This window comes from Sapajus apella, unplaced genomic scaffold (genome assembly GCF_009761245.1).
Source record: "Sapajus apella isolate SASKATOON/1434 unplaced genomic scaffold, GSC_monkey_1.0 scaffold6, whole genome shotgun sequence".
In the NCBI taxonomy this organism is placed as follows: Eukaryota; Metazoa; Chordata; class Mammalia; order Primates; family Cebidae; genus Sapajus; species Sapajus apella.
The window spans coordinates 26,239,287-26,265,020 of NW_022436946.1; the positions used below are offsets into that span (position 1 = coordinate 26,239,287).

Consider the following 25,734-nt stretch of genomic DNA (forward strand, 5'->3'; position numbering starts at 1 on the left):
GCATAGATAAATGCAGATATTTAGTTCTTAGTAAGGTATTAAAGATAATTCAAAAGATGGTAATTCAGCAATCCATCAGTTTTAAAGTATCACACTGTAACTTCATGTTATGTAATTCTTATTGGCCAGTGTTCAGAAAATATTAATCTCCTACAGTATGACTACTCTAAAAGAAAGCTTCAGGATTTAATAGTTACAATTTTAAGTGTATATCTATATAAATAACTGCACTTGCTAAGTGGATTTGGATCAACAGGAATACAACTTTTAGAAAATTACTTAATATTACCCTCCCCTTTGCTTCTGGTAGACATTTGGGACCCTCCCCAAACCAAATAAGGGAAAGAAGAATGTTCTGACCATTAAGAGCGCTAAGAATAAATCTGAGCTCTCACGGATAAGATTACTTTCAACTCTTTAGTTCATATTTTCTGACATAGACTCCAAGATCTGTAATTAACTTAGAGAAACTATGGGGGCTTAGATGGTACTTTGTAGTTCGTTTGTCTTCTTCTTCTTCTTCTTCTTCTTCTTCTTCTTCTTCTTCTTTTTTTTTTTGCCTTTCTTGAGGGCGGGAGAGCTGGCATGTTTGTGTATGTGTTCCTCTAGAGTGCCAACAACAAAAAAATAGTGCTGAAGAGTCCTAGGGAGATGAGGCTATTTTTATTTGAAGCTGATACTTCTAGCTGAGCCACAAGTGCTGCTTGGAAAGGGCTTAGGTTGTTTCCAGGGGGAGAACTCTGCAGAGGAGAGGCAAAGTTCAAGAGAACAACAAAGAAGAAGCAGAAACAGCCAGGAAAACGAAGAGCCCCCAGGTTTTGACACAGAACCCTCTACCAGAGTTCTCAAATCCCCAAATAGTCTGCAAAGTGCTACTTGACGGGAACTTTTCAACTGACTTTTACTTTTGACGACCACCATGACTGAGATCACTGCTGAAGGTATTGCTACCATTTTCCGATAGTATCAAGTAAGGAAAAAAAAATGTGCAAATTGACAGCCACATTGACTGTTGATGTGTCCATTTAAAATGTTGCTTTAAGGTGACTGTCCTGTTCAATGATTATATGGAGGATCAGAGAGGTGGATTTAGGAGCTGAGAGTTTGCCAGATCTGTATATTGAGGGAGCATGAAGAAATTTCTCTTAAATTTTGCATGTGGAAACTGTGATACCAAAGTCCCCTCTAGTTAACAGTTGTTACCCACACCTCTATAAATAGCTATGGTCATGTAACATGAAGGCTGATATCTTATCCAGCAAAAATTACAAAGTTTGCAAGGATGGAGACCATGATAAAATTAAAATATTATACCTAATAATTAAACTTAAAAAATGATTTGAAGCACTTTTGCTTTATATTTTTAAATGGAGACCTTAAATGTGTTTTTCCTTTCCAACTACAGTATGTAAAACATGCATGCATATATATGATTTATATAATTTAAGACATAATACTCCCACAACATTTGTATCTAGTTTACCATTAATAGAAATTCAGAGATAAAGACTGGAATTCCACAAACTTACTGTGGATCAATGTGATTTTTAAAATAAAGTAATTAAGTGTTAGAATTCTGGTTCTTTTCAAAAATTCATTCTTCATTTTCCTCTTAATGGTGAATTTTATTTTTTATGTTACAATAAATATTTTCTGTTTCAATGCTTTTACTAAAGGCTACATGCTATAACTACAAAACATATCTTTTATTTGATGGTTGCTAGTTATATATATATATATATATATATATATATATTTCATATATATGCTTCGTGTGTGTGTGTGTGTATATATATATATATATATATATGTGCACATATTTCTTAGAACGAAGGAGTCCTTCAAAACTAAATTACTTTGAATACAGACACAGTCTGGTTCTAGTTGAGGTAAAAATTTTCGAGGTAGATCTAAAATTTGCTTCTGACAGCTGTAAGAAAATCAGACAGGTGGTGCTCTTAACAGCTTCCAAGTTAAATGTTGCGCTGGTTTGCTTTGAATCAGACAACTGAAAAATAGAATATATGTTTTTGTCTTTAGGGGCAGAAATTAATATGGACACACACTGGTTTCTGTTGGAGATTTTCAGTAAATATTTGTAAGAAGAATTGCCTTATTTGTACCTTGCACTGAGAAATTCAGTCTGACACCCCAAATTAATAACAATTACTAGCAGATTTCTATGTGTTAGATATTTTGCTCAGAATGTTATGTGTATTTACTTATATATATATATATATATATATATATATATAAAACTGACACAATTCAATTAAGTAGGCATTATTATCTCAGTTTGGCAGAAAAAGAACTGTAACTAAAATTTTCTGTGACTTACTCAAGACCAAAGTATTACTAATATTTAAAGCCAGAGCCTTTAAATCTAGTTTGTATGTGTGTATGTTTTCTTTTCTGTGAGAGGATATCAGGTTTACTCTTTACCAATTTTAGTTCAGAATTTGCTAACTAAATATAAATAGAATTTTTCCTATTCCTTAGATATTCTGTGTCATATTGCTTTTAGTTTGCCTTAAGAAAGCTAGCTATAAAAACTTCTTGCTTAGCTCTGCACAGTTATTAAGATAGCTATGAATGTCTTAATCTTCTGTTTCTCTACCTCTGTTCAGGGCTTGGGCTCCCAGGTGATTCAGGAAGTCAGTTGACTAAACCATCTTGGGCTTGCTTGTGGATTATGTTCTGTAGAACTTGGACCTGATTCAAAAGACTTTTTACAGGAAAATTCTTGATTATGAAATAGAACTTTTGTTTCTGCCTTCTTTCTGTGGGGAGTTTAAAAGGATCTTGAAAGACCTGCTGGAGTTACTCATAAAAAGAATCGAATTAGACCTGGTGCAATGGCTGACGCCTGTAATTCCAGCACTTTGGGAGGCCGAGGAGGGTGGATCACCTTGAGGTCATGAGTTTGAGAACAGCCTGGCCAAAATGGTGAAATCCCATCTCTACTAAAAAAAAAAAAAAAAAATTAGCTGGGTGTGGTGGCATGTGCCTGTAATCCCAGCTACTCAGGAGGCTGAGACAGGAGAGTCGCTTGAACCTCAGAGGTGGAGGTTGCAGTGAGCCAAGATAGTGCCACTGCACTCCAGCCTGCCCAACAAGAGCGAAACTCTGTCTCAAATTAATAAATAAACATGTAAATAAATAAATAAAAATTGAATTAGTGATAAAATTGAAAAGTAGAAATACCATATAATTCCTGGATGATGGTCATTTTCCATTTCTGGGTCTTAACAGTTCCTAGGATCTACGGTATCTGAACATCAATTATGTACTTCTTTCTTTCTCTGGAATAATTTATTAATAATATTTCTCGAATGAAAATAAGAATGCCTACTCAAATGAACTTATCTTTTAAGGTAGCACAGTCATTCTTTAAGGATATCCAAAGTTTTTGGCACACTGTTTTACTACACAGTTTCACATTATCTTTGCATTTCTCACCTTTTATGCCCCAGCTACAATTGCCTTCCTCCAGTCTTTTATAAAAGGTATACTTTTGTACAGTGCCATGGTACAGCCTGGAATAGTCTTATTTTCTTTCATCTGCTATATTTCTTTTTCAACCACTTTCTTTTTTTTTTTTAAGGACAGAGTTTCTCTCTGCTGCCCAGGTTGGAATGCAATGGCGTAATCATAGCTCGTGGCAGTCTCAAACTCCTGGGCTCCAGCAATCTTTCTACCTCAGCATTAGAAGTAGTTAGAACTACAGGTGTGCACTACCATGCCTGGCTAATTTATTATTATTATTATTTTTTGAGACAGGATCTCTTTATGTTGACCAGGCTGTACTTGAACTACTGGCCTCAAGCGATTTTCCTGCTTCTGCTTCCCAAAATATTGGGAGTACAGGCATGAACCACCATGCCTGGGCCTTGCCATCACTTTTGGACATATTGCTGAAATGAAAGCACTATATCAGTAGACTTACACCACTTACCAGATGCCATTTCCATCCATTTATCTCTCTCTCTCTCACACAAACACACACACAGAGTTTGTGGCACTTAAGAATATGAGAGGTAACTCATTACCTTAGAGAGCTCTAGTCAACTGTCCTCATCTCAAGTTTTGGAAAGACCAGGCTCATACAGATTATATGACTCTCCCATGGCCATAAGAAATTAGGAGAGATTTGAGGATACATTTCATGTCTTCTGTGGCTCATTCCAGTGCTTATTCAACTACAGCACATGCTGTGCCTATAACCTCACCTAGTTGTTCACGTTGATTTCCACTGCAGGTTCCAAGCTAGCTTACTTCATCTAGTGGAAGAAAGGAAATAATGCTAAATATAGGATTGTATTTCAGGTACAGAGCAATAGATGTATTAGAAATAGGACAGGCCGAGCGCGGTGGCTCAAGCCTGTAATCCCAGCACTTTGGGAGGCCGAGATGGGCAGATCACGAGGTCAAGAGATCAAAACCCCGTCTCTACTAAAAATACAAAAATTAGCTGGGCATGGTGGCGTGCACCTGTAGTCCCAGCCACTCGGGAAGCTGAGGCAGAAGAATTGCTTCAACCAAGGAGGCGGAGGTTGCAGTGAGCCGTGATTGTGCCACTGTACTGCAGCCTGGTGCCTGGAGACAGCATGAGACTCTGTCTAAAAAAAAAAAAAAAAAAAAAAAAAAAGAAAGAAAGAAAGAAAGAAATAGGACAAAGTTGAATCCCAAAGATTTTAGGGTAATAACACCTTTGATTCTGGCACAACAAATAAAGATAATTGTAACGGCAATAGTAACAACTTACATTTATTCTGAAGACATAACATGTCAAGCACTGTATTAAGCTTGATAAACATTAATTTAATCTTCAGAGCCATCAGATGAGATAAAGGCTAGTATTATTGCTGCTTAGAGAATAGGAAGCTGAGGTTCAGAATGTTTAAAGAATGTGGTAAAATTCACACAGCTGTATGTGATATAGCTAGGATTCACACCCATGTCTGACCACAGCGTCATACTGGATATGTCTTCTTGCTGTGTGGGACTGATAGTTAGCTTGGTCAGTTAGGTTGTTGTTGGAGCCTACGGTAGGACCATGTTATATTGGGTAGTTTGAATCTAGTCCAGACTGGATTAGACTCTGACAGCACACAGGATTAGGCTAGAAATAGTCCTCTTTCTTCCTTGCAATGTAATGGATCCAAGTTGCTGGGAATCCTATATATAATTAAGTTAGTATTTACTAGAACGCTTCGTTCAAGAAAGCTTTTTCTTTAAAATGTTAGAAGAGCTTAAGTCAAACGCTCAACTTGTAAACTATTACACAACCTCAGGCTTCAGAGGAAGAATTGTTCGTTCTATGAGTGAAATTCTTTCCTTGCCATTAGCTGAATGACATTTCACTGCTTGTGTAACAATCAAACCTATGAGAGGATTTGATATTCAAAATTTAGAGCAAAAATGGTCATTTGTATTCTATGCACTGCATGGCTCCCATAGACTCTGCAGCACAAGATTACTCACTGTTGCTCTCAAGTGAGTAATTTTGAGTTTTCAAGAATTCACAGCCAGACTACTTAACAACTAGGCAAACAAGTAATATCATCTAGTGTGACAGATGGTGAAATTATGAGGCGATCCAACCTATGCATCTACATTTACCTCGTCAAAGCAAAGGGCAGCTGCTCTGGCTTAAGTGGAGATGACCTGGGGGTACAAGGGGAGTTTGCACTAGTTTCAATGCCTAGTCACTTCCAGGGGACATTCTTCATTTTCCTATTAAAGCAACATACCACATATAAAATATTATTTTTAATCTTATAAATACATTTTAAAACTGACATTAGAAAGCTAGCCTATTCTAAAGAGGCAAAGTTAAATGAAAAGCTTTGTGCATGGATTGTTTCAGCAGAAGATTGGATTTTTTTCATTATATAGCACTTGAGGGCAATGCACAGACCCATGGATAAAAGTCTGGAAGCCACAAAAAAGGCACACTGTTGGCAAAATATAAGGCAAACCCCAACCAATCATTACAATGGTAGCTAGAACTGCCTCTTCTGACTAGAAAGAAAGAAAAGGAAAAGCAAGAAAGGAGGGAAGGAAAAGGAAATACACGGCCTCCAATTTCGAGAATAGATGAAAAGAAATGTAAAAAGTAAGCAACCCATCACAGTGTGTGGAATGATTGGGTCATGATTCAAGCAAACAACTTTAAAAAATTCTGATGAAATAAGTGGAAATTGAATATACTCTGGTTGTTAGATGACCTTATTGAAAAATTATACTTTTAGTGGGATAACGGTTTTGTGGTTGTGTTTTAAAATTACTTATTATTTGGAGATACACATTCAAATATTTATGAAGGAGGTGATGCAATATTTGAAATTTGCTTCTAAATAATATGCCCAAGAGGAAAGTAGATGCGGCATGGGTGGGGTAGGATTGGCCATTAGTTGATTATGTTCAAGCTGATGATGGGCACTTTAAGTTTCATTATAATATTGTCTATTTTTGTGAATATTTAAGCTTCTTCACAATAAAGAGTTAAGAAAAAAACAGAGTTTATGTTGTTAGTGGAGTAAAAAGTTTTAGTAAGAATTTAATTTTCATAACATATATGGGTCAGTGAATTCTCTGGTCATCAAATTTATTCCTAAGTGCAAATTACTCTCTAAATTGAAGAGTCTGTTGTTACTGAAATGAAAACAAATATGCTCATATTAAGCAGAGTAGTCTGGATATATATTTATGTTTGTAAAAGCAAATGAGGAAATAATCATTTTTCCTATCTATTATAATATGGGAATCTGGAGGTTAGTTTCATATTATTGGTGGCATTAATTAGGAACATTAAGTAGAAACAGTTCATTTTTAAGATAGGTCATGGGAAAACCTGAGAACAATTCAAACGCCTAAGGAGTCAACATGATGCAAGGAAAGACAGGTCTAAAAAAGGCTGTGTCTTGGAACACTGTGTTTAGTGACAGGGTATTAAGTACGAAGCTTTTGTATGACTATCTTTTTGAAATATCACAGAAACTGTGAAAGGCAGGTAGCATATAAACCTGAGTAGTCTGACTCTGAAACTTCTTGTTCTTCTTTACTGCTGAAGTTGAATTTAGGAAAATAGTTTAATTTTAATTTTTACTTTTTTTAAATTGAGACGGAGTCTCGCTATGTTGCCAGGTTGGAGTGCAGTGGCGTGATCTCGGCTCATCCAACTCCCCCTTCCCGGGTTCAAGGAATTCAGATTGTGAAAACCAGGAGAGTATAGCTCACTGAAAGTCAGAGAGAAAATGTAGTTCAGAGCTAAGAGAAAGAAGCATTAAGAAAACAGAGCGTGACACAGTAGTGAGTGCACAGAGTGTGACTGAAGTCAGAGATTGGGGTTCAGATACTATCTCCACTACTCAACTACTCTTGGCCTGGGGAGGATGGGGCCTCACAAGAAGGATCATGAACTTGGTTAATTAAAAATAATATGGCAGTTAATTAAAAACAATATGGCCAGAGGAATTTTTTTAAATTTTTACAAGATTATGCTAGTTAGCAAATTAAGTTTATGCTTTTAAAATTCTGCAAATAATCCATGATGCAAAATTTGCAGTGACAATGAGCAGAAAATATAGCTTTCTAGTGCCAGCCCTTGTTAAGTTCCACTGAGAAGCTTTTTCTTGTAGTTTTTATTATTATTTATAATAGGAACTATTTTTCTCCCCACCCTATGAGCACATGGTAGCCATGAAAATGTTCTGTTTATCAGCTTAAATGTTTCTTTTTTTTTTCTATTTATTTTTGGTCATTATTGTAACTATAATTTAAAATTCACGCTACTTTTACAATGCGAAAATAAATTGAGGCTATTCAGTTATTATACTAAAGGCTTAGGAATCCATAGAGAGCTAAAGCCTCCAATATTGTTTGCATTAATTTTTAATCCGTTAACAATATTTAATGAGAGAAACATAAAATAGTGCAACAAAGCAATTTTAAAATCATCTACATTGACCTTTGTGTTGAATATATCAATTTGAAAAGAGAATGGTTAAGATTTTCCAGTTAAGCTTTTAGTTTTATAATTATGCTTAGTTGGAGCTTAAAGACAGTATTAAAACATTATTCTTTTGTTCTTTCAAACAAAAAGAAACCTGTTGTGGACATGTTTCATATATTTTTAAAAATACATATTATCTAATATAACACATTTAAAAAGAACAAAGCAGGGAAAAACCTTCATCTGGCGACTATGCATTAACGTCATACAATAATGTTAAGTCTATGGAATTTAGGTTCCATTTTACTTTTAAAGATCTAGGAAGATTCATCAAGGTTAATTTTTGCTGTCCCCAGTTCCCACCTACCCAGTGTAATATGAATGACATGCATGTTTTTTGATGGAGAATACTTATTTTGATTGTCACATAAATATATATTACCCCTAGTGAGGGTTATATGGAGACAGATGAACTTCCTGATCCAAAAAGATACTAATTCTCATCTTCAAAGGAAACCAAAAAGAGCATCCTTGGCAAATGTGCAATGAATAAAGTCTTGCTCTGCTCCATACAAGTTATGCTCTCTAAACATCAGCCATCTCCGCATCTCCATGCCTGAAATGAAGCTGTCAGGCACACAGAGTTTACAATTTTGAGAGATTCTTTGGTATGTAAATGAGCTGTTTCCTCATAAACTGCAGACTCTATCTCACGATGTACTTTAAATATTACATTTAAATGTATATTGTTTAGATATTTTCTAATTTGTTATCTGTGCCAGGGATTAGGGCATGTATTTTTCGCCCAAACAAGTTAAAGACATACATGATATTTTAACTTATGAGAACAAAGATAATTTAAATGGAGCAACCTGTTCTTTATAGGGGAAACTTGGTTTTATTTAGACAGCATGAACCTGAACTCATTGTGACAAGCCAGTTTTATCTTGGCTATGCATTTGCTGCATCAGTCTCCCCTCCCTGGCACAGGTTACTAAAGTGTTGAGAAAAGCAAAAGAAAGAAAAAACTCTTAGTATTTCAAACTTAGTTTAATATGGTCCAGGGCATTAGTGAGCTTGTGGATGTGAGAGATTCAGTTTGCATTTACATAGACGTTCAAAATACATATTTAGCAAGCTTTCCTTGGAAAATTGTTTCCTTTTAAAATAAAATTATCATGTGATTAGGGAATTTTCTGTTTGAGGAAGACATCTGATATAATGTCAAGACAAAAATAACAGATATGAAGTGGCACTTCTCTGACAGTCACTGCGGGAGCTATTATTTTTGCCCACAGTTATTCTTATTTAACCTATATATTGCCTAGGGGAAAAGGTGTACTGTAAAATCTGAAAGTTACTATAGTATAGTAAAATGCCAAGTTAGTGAATTTAAATCTACAGAAATATTAGGCATTACATTTAGAAAAAGGCAAGTTACCTCCACCTGAAATATAACAAAATGTTAGACTCTGTGGTATTAATTATCAACCTACATGTAGATTTATAAAGCAGTATGTCATACCGAGGTTCAGTTTTATTCAATATTTTAATGCCTATTGTGTACCAAATTGAATGCCTGACAATGGGGACACAAAGATGAATAATACAAGGTCCCCGCTATATTGAAAAACAAGAAGGAAAGAGCAAAAATAATAGAATAAAGACCGGACAGATTTTAAAACATCTGATTCTAATTTGAAAAGGCAGGCATGCCTCTTTCAATTGCACTTTGCTTTACTGCACACCACAGATATTGCATTTTTTTTACAAATTCAAAATTTGTTGCAACCCTGTGTAGAATAAAGCTATCACCACCATTTTCCCAACAGCATGTACCCACTTCCTGTCTCCGTGTCCCATTTTGGTAATTCTCACAGTATTTCAAATGTTTTTGTTATTGTTATACCTGTTTTGGTTATCTGTGATCATTGATCTTTGATATTACTATTATAATTGTTTTAGGTCACCACAAGCTGCCCCTATATAATATGCCCCTATATAATATGCCCCTATATATATATATAATATATATAATAAATATATAATATTTATTCATCAATAAATGTGTGTGTTCTGACTGCTCCAACAACTAGACATTCCTACTATCTCTCCTTCTCCTCAGGCCTTTCTATTCCCTAAGACACAACAATATTGAGATTAGAAAAATTAATAACCCTACAACAGCCTCTAAGTGTTCAAGTGAGAGGAAGAGTTGCATATCTTTACTTTCAATCAAAAGCTGAAATTAATTAAGCTGACTGAGGAAGGAATGACAAAAGCCAAGATAGGCTGAAAGCTAGGCTTCTTGCACCAAACAGCCAGGTTGCGAATGCAAAAGAAAAGTTATTGAAGGAAATTAGAAGTGCTACTCTGGTGAATACACGAAGGATAAGAAAGTGAAACAAGCTTATTGCTGTTGTGGAGAAAGTTGCAGTGGTCTGGATAGAAGATCCAACTAGCCAAAATTCTTTTTCAGCCAAAGCCTAATCCAGACAAAGGCCTTAAATCTGTTCAGTTCTATGAAGATGTGGAGAGGTAAGAAAGCTGCAGAAGAAAAGTTGGAAGCTAGCAGAGGTTCATGAGGTTTAAGAAAAGAAGCCATCTCCATAATATAAAAGTGCAAGGTGGAAGTAGCAAGGGTTGATGCAGAAGCTGCAGCAAGTTACCCAGAAGATCTAGCTAAGATCATTGACTGATGAAGGTGGCTATACTAAACAACACATTTTCAATGTAAACTAAACAGTCTTCTGCTAGAAGAAGATGCCATCTAGGACTTTCAGATCTAGACAGAAGTCAATGCCTGGATCCAAAGCTTCAAAGTTCAGGCTGACTTTTGTTAGGGAATAATGCAACTGGTGACTTTCAGTTTAAGCCAATGCTCACTTAACCATTATGACAATTCCAGGGCTCTAAAGAGTTATAATAAATTTACTTTGCCTGTGCTCTATCAATGAAATAATGAAGCCTGGATGACAGCACATCTGTTTACAACATGCTTTACTGAATATTTTAAACCCACTGTTGAGACTTACTGTTCAAAAAAATTCTTTAAAAATATTTCTGCTTATTGATAACACACCTGGTCACCCAAGAACTCTGATGGCAATATGCAAAGAGATTAATGTTGTTTTCATAACTATTAACACAACATCTATTTTGCAGCCCATGGCTCAAGGAGTAATTTTGATTTTCAAGACTTATTTTTTAAGAAATACATTTTGTAAGGCCACAGCTGACAGAGAGCAATTCCTCTTATGGATCTGAGCAAAGGAAATTGACAACTTTCTTGAGAATTCACTATTCTAGAGGCCCTTAAAAATATTTGTGATTCTTGGGAGGAGGTCAAAATATCAATATTATCCAGATTTTGTAAAAAGTTGGTTCCAAGCCTCATGATGAATTTGAGGGTTTCAAGACATCAGTGGAGGAAGTAACTGTATATGTAGCGGAAATAGCAAGAGATCTAGAATTAGAAGTGGAACCTGAAGATGCTGCAATCTGATGATTAAACTTGAGTGGATGAGGAGTGACTTTTTTTTCCCTTGAGACTTTGTTTACCTGTCTTTCACAGGCTGGAGTGTAGTGGCACAGTCTTGGCTCACTGTAACCGCTGCCTCCTGGGTTCAAGCAATTCTCGTGCCTCACCTCCTGAGTAGCTAATATTACAGCCATCCTGCCAGGCTAATTTTTGTATTTTTTTTTGTAGACATAGGGTTTCACCATGTTAGCCATGCTGGTCTTGAACTCCTGGCATCAAGGGATCCACCCGCCTTAGCCTTCCAACATTCTGGGATTACAGTATTTCAAACGTTTTTGTTATTGTTATATCTGTTTTGGTGATCTGTGATCATTGATCTTTGATATTGCTATTATAATTGCTTTAGGTCACCACAAGCTGCCCCTATATAAGATAGGGAATTTCATCAATAAATATGTGTGTTCTGACTGCTCTAACAACTAGACATTCTGAGCCACCGTGTCTGGCCTAGGAGTTGCAAGTGAGCAAAGAAACTGGCTTCTTCAGGCTGAATCTACTCTACTCTTGATGGAGATGCTATGAACATTTTTGAAATGACAACAAAGGATTTAGAATATAACATAACGTAGTAGATAAAGCAATGGCAGGGCTTAAGAGGATTAACTCCAGTTTCGAAAAAAGTTCTCCTATGGGTAAAATACTATCAAAGAGTGAATGTCACATACTAGAGAGACATCTTTCATGAAAGGCAGAGTCCATTGATGTGGCAAACTCCATTTTTGTCTTATTTTACGTAATTGCTGCAGCCACCCCAAACTTCAGCAACCACCACCGTGACCAGTCAGCAGCCATCAACATTGAGGCAAGATCTTTGATAAGCAGAAAGATTATGGCTCACTGAAGGCTCACATGATTGTTAGTATTTTTTAGCAATAAAGTGTTTTTTGTTTTTGTTGGTATAGAGGTGTATATATTTATGGGGTACATGAGATATTTTTATACAGGCATACAATGAGTAATAACCACATTAGGATAAATGGGGTACCCATCACCTCAAGCTTTTGTCCTTTCTTTGTGTAACAATCCAATTATTCTCTTTTAGTTATTTTTAAATGTACAATAAATCACTGCTGACTGTAATCACTATTGTGCTATCAAATGCTAGATCTTATTCTAACTATATTTCTGTACCTATTAACCATTCCCACCAACAAAGTAGTTTTAAATTAAGATCTGTACATTGTTTTTAAGACATAATATTATTACACATTTAATAAACTAGGATACAGTGCAGACACAACTATTATACACTCTAGGATACAAAAAAACGTGTGATTTCCTTTGTTGCCATTATTTGCCTTATTGCATGGTATCTCCAAGATGTGCCTGATGGTGTTTGATGTAGTTCAAGAATGTCATATTATTGTTCATAAATCTTATGATTAATGATTTCACTTTGAAACTCGTTGAAAATAATCTAGGATAAGTAAAGACTGTCCTATTCTTAACATTGGTAATTTGCAGTGTGCATCATATTGTGGTGAAGGTGTAATGGCTGTTCAAGGAGTAAGGAGATCAAGAATACATTTGATCAATGCAGAAATGACAAAAAAAAGAGACAGGAGGTAGGTGAGAATTAGTAGTCTGTGGGATATTGCCCTGGGATGACTAGGGTACCAAGTTACCTAGCCAAGAAATTGGGTAAAAGTCCTAGTTTAAATACTCAATTTTTGATCAGGCACACTGTTGGTATAATACTATAAAAGTTGGATGTTTCAGATTCATTTTTAACTAGTTATTATGTTTCCTGGTGCCCTGTCATCCCATCTGAGTGTTCTCCCTTTGTTTGAACTTCTATTGCTGATTTCTATCCCCACATCCTCTACTCTGAGCTTACTTTGTTTGTATGGAGGCCATGTCCAGTTCATGAAGAAATAATAAAATAATACAAACTGCCAGAAAGGTAACAATTAAACAAGTTTCTTCAAGTTAACAAAGAAGAATCAGTTGCTAAAGAAAAACCAAATCTGTCAGCAGGGTTGTTCTAAATAGCATGAGAACTAGCAGTCAGGCCAGTGGTCTTGTCAAGGGTTCCTATAAAAGCATGACAGGGTCCATAGACCAAGCCTCTGAAAATTTGAGCAGAAGGTATTTAGGGTAGCAGTAATAACTAGATTAAAGCAATAAGTCAGCAGAATTCTCCAGGGGCTTTGTTCATAGTGACTGAGAGTTATATTAGAAATAATAGTTCTATAGTTTCCAGAAAATTTTGGCTACTTCTTGAATTAAGTCAACCAGATTTCACTGTTCAGTTTCTGCCCAGTCTCTCTGGATTTGAAGTGTCTTGTTGGTCTGGCTAGAATGATGTGTTGTACCATTGTGGTATGGATCTCTGTTTTGAGGGACATGGGTTCTCAATACCCAGGTGCTTTGAGACATAGTATTTTATATCCTTCTTATCACATTATCATTTACCTGTGGATGGAGAGGAACAAAAAGTCTGACACCCAGAGTGATAATCATGCACCTAACAAACATCATTTGTATATATTTTTGTCATCTACTTTGCCAGGTACTGTTTTAATTCTAGGGATGAAATGTAAAATATTCATAAATCTAGCCCTTGAGAAATGATAAGATAATTATATATGTAACTATATGACACTGGGCTGCCAGTTCAAAGTTTCTTGAAAGAAGTATGTATAAAATTATATACATAAATTGGGAGACATGTTTCTTGGCTTCTCATCACTCAAGTTTAAAATAGATAATGTTTACATGTATAAAGCTATTAGGGAATGAATCAATATAGAACAAATAAGCAAATCAACTGTTATGAGACATTACTATCCAGGAAATCTGAGAAGCTAGGAGAATGGACAGATTTGGTTGATCAGGGGCTGACATAAAGGAGTAGAATTTATGTTAACACTTGAAGAATGTTTCTAAATTAAAGGACAGGGACATAGAAGAAAAGGTAAAGAATTAAGTTTTGTACAACATCCCTAGATCCTAAAAATTCCAGATTAATTCATTTAAGAAACAATTATGATTTTTTGAATGAAATTAATAAATATGTTGATCTTGGGTTCAATGAACAAAGCTGGGGAGACAAACTTTACTGGCGTTCGGGGTGGAAAATTTTGTTGTAACAATCTTCCCCGAAGATCGCAGAATAATTAATACCAAGTAGCACCTCTCACCATAATTTGACTCCATAAACACCGCCAAAATTTTTCTGTCAGAGCTGATAAACTACACCACAGTTAACAAGAACATAAAATAAAGATAAGCACAGATGGTAGTGGTAGTTTCAAAGGAAATGGAATTGAAATCCTCAACTATGAGAAACTCTAAGGTTAGTTATCTTTCAATTTTGTATAGAAGATTCTTTTTATGTCAACAGAGGGGATTTAGATTGGTGAGAAGGTCATTTTGCTTCTCCAATCAGTTTATTTGTTTGCCTTAATTTACTACTTACCATTCTATAGTAGAAAGAAAAAAAAAAACAATAACTTCAGGGAAGTCAAGGGCAAAAAGATTCACAAACTAAATGGAATGACATACTTCCCCCTTGAGAAAAATCAGTGAAAGGTGATGGCTTGTTTTCTGTGTCCTTGAGCTAACTAATGAGTTGAAAAGTGACAGCATAATTTGAGGAGAGGCACAGGTGGAAGCAGGTCTGATGGGTAAAGTGAAAGAGAGTACTTTGCAAAATTACCCGATAGGGTTTTACGCAAGCTAAATAAACATCAAGGTGGATTACATTTATTTTACTTGAGAGTCACCCTGTGTTGTGTCATGTTGAACTCTACATGTTTGCCTAGGGTACCTCCAGTGTTTCTTTAATGCTTCGCAATACTACCATGATGACAAATGTATTTTCAAATCAAATAAAAACTCACTTAAAATTAAGCTTATAGGCAATACTGAGCTAGGGCCAAAATGTGCAAGAACTCTGTATACAAGTATAAAAAGAATTAGGACACTGTGATTGCTGAATAATGCTGTCCTGCTTAGTTTTCAAGAAAACAGCTGCCTCCTCAGTTCAGTGTTAAAAAAATACTATGAGTCATCATAAAATACAGTCTCTCAAATGTTCATAACTCACATATGCGATTGACCCTTGAACAAGGCAAAGGTTAAGGACACCGACTCCCCAGTCAAAAATCCACATGTAACTTTGGCTCCCCCCAAAGCTTTATTAATAGCCTACTGTTGACCAGAAGCTTTACCAATAACAATGTTGATTAACACATACTTCATATTGTGTGTGTGTGTGTGTGTGTGTGTGTGTGTGTGTGTGGAGAGAGAGAGAGAATTACAATAAAATAAGATAGGGAAAGGAAAATGTTTTTTAAGAAAATCATAAAGAAGAGCAAATATATTTAGTATACATTTAGTGGAAGTGGATCATCATAAAGACCTTCATCTTCATCGCCTTCACATTGAATTGAGTGAGGAAGAGAGAAAAGAGGAAGAATTGGTCTTGCTGTCCCAGTGGTGGCAGAAGCAGAAGAGGCTAAGAAGTTGGAAGGGGAGGTAGGAGAGCCAGGCACATTTTCTATAACTTTCATTTTTAAAAGTTCATAAGTGGAACCAGACAGTTAAAACTCATGTTGTTCAAGGGTCAACTGTCTTTATATATCATTTACTAAGAAGTAATGGAGCTGATATCCACATAACCAACACTCACATCAGGAAACTATTTCCAGCACCTGGGAAGCACATCTTCATCTATCCACCCATTGACTCTCACTGTGGCATCACTTCCCAGTTAAGGCTCCTCTTTCTTTGAACTTTCCTCTCCAGGGAACCAACTTTTTTGGTAATAGTTTTCTTTCTTTGCTTTATAGTTTTATGACCTCGAACATCTATAAACAATATAGTTCTGCTAAGTTTGTTTATTATATAAATGGAGAATCATGGCATATATGGTTCTGTGTTTTGCTGCATTAATTCCTCATTCTGTTAGTAAGAGTCATCTATGTTGTTATTTGTAGCTAGAGTTTGTTATTCTTCTTTCTGTACAGTGCTCCATTGTATAAAAGTCACTGTTTATCCATTGGATTTTTGTTTCACTTGGTGGAGTCTATGATGAACAATATTTCTATATTCATTTTTTTTTAGTTTTAATATTTGATTATTCTATTATCAATGTATGTTTATTTCATGGCACTGTGTTCTGTGGTGAAAAGGTGAATTCTGCCTGAAGAAGACACCTTGCTCACTCAAACTGGATTGCTTCAATCCAATTGGAAAATGTGGAGAAAGGGTGACCTTGTGGATATTTCCTAGAAATGCCCTGTTTTTGTAGGGAAATTGATCTAGTCTCACAACATATATAATATGGATGTCTGAAGGAGAGAGAGAAAATGAATAGAATCCTAAGGACTTCTCAGAATTTCGTCTCTGAGATCGTAATCCTCACCATATAGTAACCCTTTTTGAGACTGTATAGACAGCAATTTAAAAATTGGCATGTAGAGTGAGACATTCAGCCAATATTGATTGAATGTCATGTCTCCTCATTGCCAAGCATTTTACTTGGAGCTGGGCCAAGAGCCGTGGGCAAAATAGGTCCCCATATTCCTGCTGCTCTCAGAACACTTCCATCTTATGACGAGAATCTTCATCGTCACTAGGTTCTGCATCTTGCTGTCCTTGCTGGCACTGCTGAGTGCAACCAAGCTCTTACTTGTTGAGGCTACTCCTCCTGGGATCTTTGGTACCTACCAGGTATCTTTTATTCAATGGACATCATCTTTAATTAGACTTACTGGCATTTGTTAGAATATTGCTATTGTCAACAGTCAGGCAAAACTTAGGTTTCCACTTCCACTCTTCCTGCTTTTAGATGAAGATTGCCCATCTTTAAAAGGTGACAACTTCAGACAGTTAATTTTATCTACTTTATGTTTACTTTGCTAGCTTAATCTCTCAAAAATTATTCAATTTTCAATTCAATGGAAGGAGGTTTTATTGAGGTGGAAAGCCTAACTCTGCCTCAGTGTGTGAGAAAATAAGGATTAGGAGAGAATCTATCTCCATTTACCTATATTTTATTACTTCCAAAAATGAAAATTAAAAATCCTATTTGTAAAAATTCTTATAATAGATATTCTTTTCTGTTTTTTGATTTGGGTCAGAATGTATGAATGCATGTGAGCTTTATGGACATAACAACTTTGAGAAAATTCCAAATGAGTTTTATTCTCCCAGATCAGAGTTTGTCAATGTGTAGTTCCCAGACCAGCAGTGTCAGCATCACCTGGACGCTTATTGGGAAGGCACATTATTGGGATACATCTCAGACTTTTGGAATCATAAACTATGAGAGGAGAGTAGGGCCTAGTGATCTGTGCTCTAACAACCCTTTTAGATGATTCTGACACATGTTGAAGTTTGAGAGCCACAACCTTTTTTAAAAAATTCCCTACTGCTTCCAATTAATTAGGAATAAAGATCCAAATCAATCATGTACTATAGTGGATTGAAACTCACATATAATAATAGAGGATGCTTTTGATGATAAATTTCTGATGATGTACAATAAGATTCTTTTCATGGGAAATGGAAATCTGAAGAATGGAGATGGAGGAAAAAATCAAAGAAAGAAACTATTTGCCTGGAAGACAGCAAAAGTGTATGAAGGCCAAGAGCCCAGCATGTGCACACTGAAACTCATGAACTTTTCCCCATAATCAGCTATTTCTCTGGGCCTGCAGAGTTCTGTTTTTTATCCATATGCTCAGTCACTAAACTTTGGAGTCCTCATTTCTTGTGTTCAGCTTTTCCTTGTTCTTCTCATTGTTCCTGTTCTAATTTAAACTCCTGTTATTTCATATATGGATGTCTGTATGTGGCATATTGTATTTTTCAAAAGTGGCTGCAGCAAGATTTCCCATCTCGTGTGTTCCTCATACTGTGACCTTGACTCTTCTTCTATTGAGAGGTGAGGCCTATTTTTCTTCCCCTTAAACACAAACAGACCTGTATAACAGCTTCAACAACTAGCATACAGTGAAAGTGACTTCCAAAGTTAGATCATAAAAATTCCAGACATATCCAGGTTGATTGTTTGGGATATCTGCTTTTGAAACTATGCTTGGTCCCATAATGAAAGAGACTAAGACCTTGACCTGCAAACCCAGCCAAGCTTCCAGCCAACAGCCAGCACCAACTTTCCAGCAACGTGAATGAGTCATCTTGATCATGGATCCTCTAGTCCCCAGTTGAGCCACCACATGTGACAACTGTGCAGCAGAGACAGGCCACACCTGCTGAACTCTAACCAAATTACAAATTTCTGAGCAAAATAAGTGATTATAGTTGTTTTAGGCCACTAAGTTTTGGAATCTTTTATTAAGCGGCAGAAGATAATACATTATATTAGCATCTTTGTAATCTCCTGACTTCTAATGCATCTAGCACACACTACTACTAAGTTCATAATACTACATCACCCAATGAATAATGGTAACTTACTTAAAGTTGTTTCAGCCAAATTCAACACGACGCTAGGCAATTGTACAATTGTTATGCTTCTTCAATTTCATCATTGATTTATTTACACATTCACTCCTTTAGTAAAATATATTTAAGAAATGTTGATTATTATAATAAAATGTTTTAGTTACTGGAGAGACATTTATACAAAAAGAACAAGGAAGTAGAGGAGGAGAGTGGGGAAATGAAAAAGAGGGGGAGAAAGGGGAGAAGGAGGAGAAAAAAAGCAGACTCTCAACTAATGTTATCACACCACTTGAAGATTTTGCAAATGTGAAGGGGCATTTTTTAAATTAGAATGCCCAAAAGATATATGGTTGTGAGCCATGAATTTTAAGCAATACTTAATTTCACTGAGCAGGCCTAAGCAAAGCTGTGCATAAGGGAATGCTCACACAATGTCTACTGATGAAGAGTAGTGAGAATATTGGTTGCGGTATACAGAATGATTGTCCCCAAAAATATTCATGTCCTAGTCCCCAGAACCTGTAAATATGTTACCTTACCTGGAAAAGAGAATTTGCAGATGTGATTTTATTAAGGACCTGGAGAGGGAGAGAGGATACTGAATCATCTGGGTGGGCTCAATAAAATCACAGAAGGCCTTAAAATGGGAGAACTTTCTCTGCTAGTGGTCAGTGGGAAAAGTGATGCAATGACTCAGTCAGCCACTACTGGCTTTGAAGATGGAAGAAGAAGCTGTGAGCCAAGGAATGGGTAACCTATAGAATGTAGAAAGTACAAGGAGGTAGATTCACTCTAGAGCCCTAGGAAGGAACGTAGCCCTGCTGACACTTTGATTTTAGCCCCTTGAGAACCATGTTGGACTTCCAAGTACAGAATTGTAAGGTAACTTTGTGTTGTTTTAAGGTTGTGGTATTGTGTTATGATGCAGTAGAAAACTAATATACCAGTGTGCATCTGATTGCTATAACTTTCTCTTACTTACTAGCAGACCAATTTTTAGATGACCATATAAAATTGGCATAGGATAATTTCAAATTTATGTTTCATGGGCTGGGTGCAGTGGCTCATGCTTGTAATCATATCACTTTGGGAAGCCAAGGCGGGTAGATCACCTGAGGCCAGGAGTACAAGACCAACCTGGACAATATGGTGAAACCTGTCTCCACTAAAAATACAAAAATTAGCTGGGTGTGGTGGTAAGCACCTGTAATCCCACCTACTTGGGAGGCTGAGGCAGGAGAATCACTTGAACCAGGAGACAGAGGTTACAGTGAGCCGACATCGCCGCACTGCACTCCAGCCTAAGTGACAAGAGCAAAACTCCGTTTCAAAAAGCAAACAAATTTATTTTTCATGAAATATTTTACATAAATATCTTTAAAAATAAATAGCCTCCTTTTTATATTAGCAATGTGAATCTAAAAAGGAGTTCCATTATCAAGGTCACAGAGCTCATCATTGGGACAGCTAATGACACATCGACAATTAACAAGATTATTCTTTCTGTAGCAATGACTTTCACTCCAAGAAATAGTGTTACCTATCAAGTAACATTTTCCAGCTAATAATCAGCAAAGTTAGAGAGGCACTTCATTTTCCCCCCCCCACAAATGGATATTTGGAAACCTCAGGAAAGAGATTGTAGCTTGTGCAATATTTATTTATTCTTAATATTGCTACATTGAACCTGCTTCCATTCAATTCAATGAACATTTCTGAAATACAAGCTGTGACTTGTTATACAATCAACGGTGTTTGTGTATATATATTCAGCCACCTATGTACAATATACAATTCATATTATCTGCATTTTAAAATGAACTTTTAAAAAGACCCCTCTGGTTTCCTCTGGTTCTTTGACCGGGACACCTTGCCCTACTTTGGAATGGGTATCCTTCACCTTCCTGGGCTTGCACACACCAGGAAGCTATGTTCATTTTCAGCTGGATAAGAGTCTATTAATAGAAAGCTGACTCTGGTGTGGTTAAAAAATATCAGGTCAGAGATTAATTTCATGAAACCCATAGCCATGTCAGCTAAACATGATCTCTTTGAGGTAGGTGAAGGATGTGTTATCACTCTGTTGTTCAAACTCAAATATGTCTTTTATATTTGCACTCTGAAATATTTTTTCATTTGTCTAGGAATTCTAATCCTTGCCTAAAAGGCTGTAGATTTTAAACTTCTGAAACAATCTTTGTGATTAAACATCTTTCAAATAAGATTACTTAGAGAAAAAAAAAAGGTGATCAGAGTGTGGGATATAAGAAGATATGACAAGGTAATTAATTGAATTTGGTGAAATAATAAAAGTTAGCAAGAAAAATTTGAAATTAAATAAGCATAAAGTTAGATTTGCAGGAAAGCAAGTTGTATCAGTTTGACCTGGAAACACTGGATGTTATTTAAAGGGCAGGATGTAGACATTCTTCTGATGAGGAGTATTAAAAGAAAACATTCAGGAAGGAAAACAACATTAACAGAGCAAAATTGTAAGTGGTAAGAAATCATACATACATATTTATACAGCATTTACATAGTGTAAATGCATATAAATAAACATGAAGTATACATATATTTGATTTGTGAGGCATAGAATAAAATGTAAAATTAAAGATTTTAATAAATATTGATTTCCTACAACATATCAGACACTGCATGAAGCACTAAGAGAAAATATTTGATTTTTTTGCAAACCCGCTTTATAAATAACGTAAAGTATAATGTATATTATGGATATAATTTTCTTTTTTGAGATGGGATCTCACTTGTTGCCTGGGCTGGAGTCCAATGGCATGATCATAGCTCACTGCAGTCTCAAATTCCAAATCAAATGATCAAATCAGGGTAATTAGTATGTTAATCATATCAAATATTTGTCATTTCTTTTTGTTGGGAATATTCAAAATCCATTATTCTAGCTATTAAAAATAGTCACTTTACAATGCTGTAGAACAATACAACTCATTCCTCCTATCTAGCTGTAATTCCTCCTATCTAGCTGCATTCATTAACCAACCTCTGGCTATCCCCACATCCCCACACTTCCTAGCCTCTAGTAACCACTATTCTACTCTCCACCTCTATGAGATCAACTTTTATAGTTTCCATATATGAGTGAGATCAAATAACATTTGCCTTTTGTGTCTAGCCTATTTCACTTGACATAGCTCATCCATTTAACTGTGAATGACAGTATTTCATTTTTAGGAACAAATAGTATTCCATTGTGCGTGTGTGTGTGTGTGTGTGTGCACATTATATATATACACACTGACACACACAACAGATTTATTTTCTTTTTTCATTCATCTCTTGATGTATACTTAGGTTGACTATATATCTTGGTTATGAATAGTACCACACTAAACCTGGGAGTGCAGATATCTCTTCAACATACTGATTTCAATTCATTTTACTATATACCAAGTAGTGGGATTCTGGATCAATGGTAGTTATATTTTCAGTTTTTCGAGGAAGCTCCATACTATTTTTCATAATGGCCATACTAATTTGCATTCCCATCACCAGTGTGTGAGAGTTCCCTTCTCCACATCCTTGCCATTATTTATTATCTTTTGTCTTTTTGATAATAGACATTCTAACTGGAGTGAGCTATCTCACTGTGGTTTTGATTTACATTTCACCGATGATTAGTGATATTGAGCATTTTTTTCATATACTTGGCCATTTGAATATCTTTTGAACGATGTCAATTCACTTTATTTGCCAATCTTTTAATCACACTACTTGTTTTATTGTTTGTTTTTGCTATTGTTTGAGTTTCTTATGTATTCTGGACATTAATGTCTTGCAGGACAAATAGTTCGGAAATCTTTTATTCTATTCATTTGGTTGTTTCTTTACTATGTTGACTGTTTCCTGTGCTGTGCAGAAGCTTTTAGTTTGATGTAATCCCATTTGTCTATTTTTCCTTTTGTTTCCTGTGCCTTTGTGATCTTCTCCATAAAATCTTTTCCCAGATCAATGTCTTAAAGGAATTTCCCTAAATTTTTTGTAGATTCATGGTTTTGGGTCTCACATTTAAGTCATTAATCCATTTTAAGTTTTGTATAAATTATATTTTAAATGTATCTGAAAATATATTTTAAATTAAAATTTTAAATACATTTCCATTTATTTTTCAAAAATATTTGAGCATTCTGTAGATATAATATTGCTATAAAGAAATATTCTTTAATAAGTATAATTAAAAATAATTTTCTAAAATTGTATTTTTATCTATTATAGTGTAAGAGTATAACAATAAAATAAGTAGCTAGTTTTAATATTTTTATTCTAGAATAACATTGCAAGTATGCTTTGTTTTCTAAATTTACATTTTGTGTATATTTGAATTCACATTAAAAGGGTCAATTTGAGGTTTTTTCTTTCATGAAGTACCGTTCTGTGGCAACATTCTTATGTTCATTGTACGGTGGGAAGTTTGTAGCAGGAAATGATTTATACATCCGTACAGCCGGGCCTCCCAAACATTAATGTGCATACGAATCATTTGGGAATCTTATCAAAAGACAGATTTAGTAGTTCTGGAATGGAGCCTGAGAACCTGCATTCCCAGTGACCCCCCCCAGGAAATGAGGAGATGCTGGTCTTAGACCACAGTTTGAGTATCAATATCCTAGAGCATCTTAAAGGGTGACTAGAAAATAACTCTGCTTTGGCTTCCAGTCTCCAGATTTTCAATTGAAATTAATAAACCAAAGGATATCTTGTGAGAAAGGACCAGAGGAGGATTTTCTTTTATCATTTATCTTCTACGTAACTTTTGAAAGACTGTGTATGAGCCTTTTTAAGAAGGAAAGTTCACAATACTGGTTACTTGGGTGCCATCCAACTCATATTCATTATGTTTATGTGATATCAAATAGTTTCAATTCTGCCAAATCTAAAAACAATTTTTTTCACCCTTCAATGACACTTTAATGATTGCTTGGAAGGTTTCGATTTTTAAAATGGATGTTAATTGTAAGACATATTATTCCGATTCTGATGCTTTTTAACACTTAAATATTATCAATTATTATCATTTTATGTTTATTGAATATCATCTGGTATCTCTTATTAGGTTTGAGACTTTTGAACACATTTCTTTTTACAACGCACTGCAAGCTGTCTCCGTGCTTAACTTAAAGTTTCAACCAAGCTCTGAATAAATGAATTCATTGAGCAGAATAAAAAAACTGATTAATAGTGTTGCTGAACTTTAATGGATTCATGTTGAAAAAGAGTATGCTTGTCTCTCTTTCTGGGTGATGATAAATTTTTATTTTTTTGTAATTTAGGAAACATAAAACATGCAAATATATATTTAAATGAATTTATTAATTAAACTGACAGCAAACCATTAAGTTTATTTTAACTGGAACTGGAAATGTTTCCCAGTTTAAATGTAAGTTGGGATTTTGCTCATGGAAAGTTTGGCATTAACTGGCCATTCCCAAATCACGAGTCTGTTTTCTAGGATACACGTTCGCACACAATATGAGCCTCATATTTGTACAGTGCATAAGTTAAGGAATATACAACCACTTTTCCTTATTATTTGATGCATCTAATTTTACTTTTGTGCTGTATTCAGTTATCGATTTTATTTCTATGATAGAAAGACATGTCATAATAATAAATGGGTGGAATTATAGAAAAGTAGAGTTGGAATGAGTTAAAGACCACCCCAAGCAATCTCATGTTAAAATACAAGTGTTATTCATGTTACAAAATTATGTGCCTGGAGACTACTTCTAGTCTTTCCACTGTCCCTAGGCAGGAATATGCTTAAACTATGAGAAAGTCAAAGAAAATTGATATCTACCTTATAGTTAAATATTTCCATGCAACGGTACTCAGCATTTTCCTTAGAAAACTACTGTGCCTAACCATACTTTTGTCAAGATATCCTCATCTAAGGCCAGGCACAGTGGTGCATGCCTGTAGTCCCAGCTATTTGGGAGCCTGACGTGGAATGATACCTTGAGGCTGGGAGTTCAAGGCTGTAATACGTGATGATCATGCCTGTGAACAGCTACTGTACTTAAAAGATGTCCTCTCCTAAATCTCTCCTGTTAAGATTTAACACAATTCCCTCTTCTATTTTGAACTCGAAAATAGCAGATTATAACTGTCTTAGGAGACTCTTTGTTTTGTAGAACACTAATCTTAAACATCGTTCTTACCTTTTGACTTAAGTTGAAAGATTTGAACCAAGAAAAACTTTTATTCATATGCTGTATATTATTTCCAGATTTTTAGTCATATTAACTTCTTATGCGCAAATCTCAATAGTGTATTTTGGGAATGTGTAGATGTGATATTTCAAAACTTATTATCCGATAAAGCAAAGGTTCTGACTGATCCAAAAATCCCCACCAAACTAATTAGGTGGAATGCCAGCCTTGATTCTGGGCTTGTGCTTACTGACTAAATATCAGCCCTGTGTATCAAGAATGTTTGGTGAAAAAATTGTGTGAAATGTAAGACAATCATAGATCTAAAATCCTGTACTCACAATGTGACATACCCATGTTATCTTTCTGAAATGCAGTTTTACCTATGATAGAAAGATTACAATGACAGTTCATACACTATATATATGAAAGTACCAGCACTGCCTTACACATAATAAGACATCATAAATATTAATTTACTTCTTTTCTCTTTCGTTGATCAAACAATATTATGAGAGCTCTAAAGAATTATGTATCTGCATAGGTGTATGCATGAATCATTCATAGATAAAATAAATAATACATAAAATTATTTAATTTTTATTTATTCATAATAGTAAAGATTATAATGTCCC

General features: G+C 35.3%; 1 protein-coding gene across 3 annotated transcripts in view; it reads left to right on the top strand.

Moving 5' to 3' along the window:
• The first annotated feature begins 398 nt into the window (after positions 1-398).
• Positions 399-25,734, top strand: part of TRDN (triadin) — a 377,062-nt gene continuing 351,726 nt past the window's right edge. For all 3 annotated transcript variants that reach the window (XM_032274890.1, XM_032274888.1, XM_032274889.1), the window contains exon 1: positions 399-941. In XM_032274890.1, coding sequence (XP_032130781.1) covers positions 920-941 — 22 coding nt within the window. In that variant the 5' untranslated portion in view covers positions 399-919. The remainder of the gene's footprint in view (positions 942-25,734) is intronic.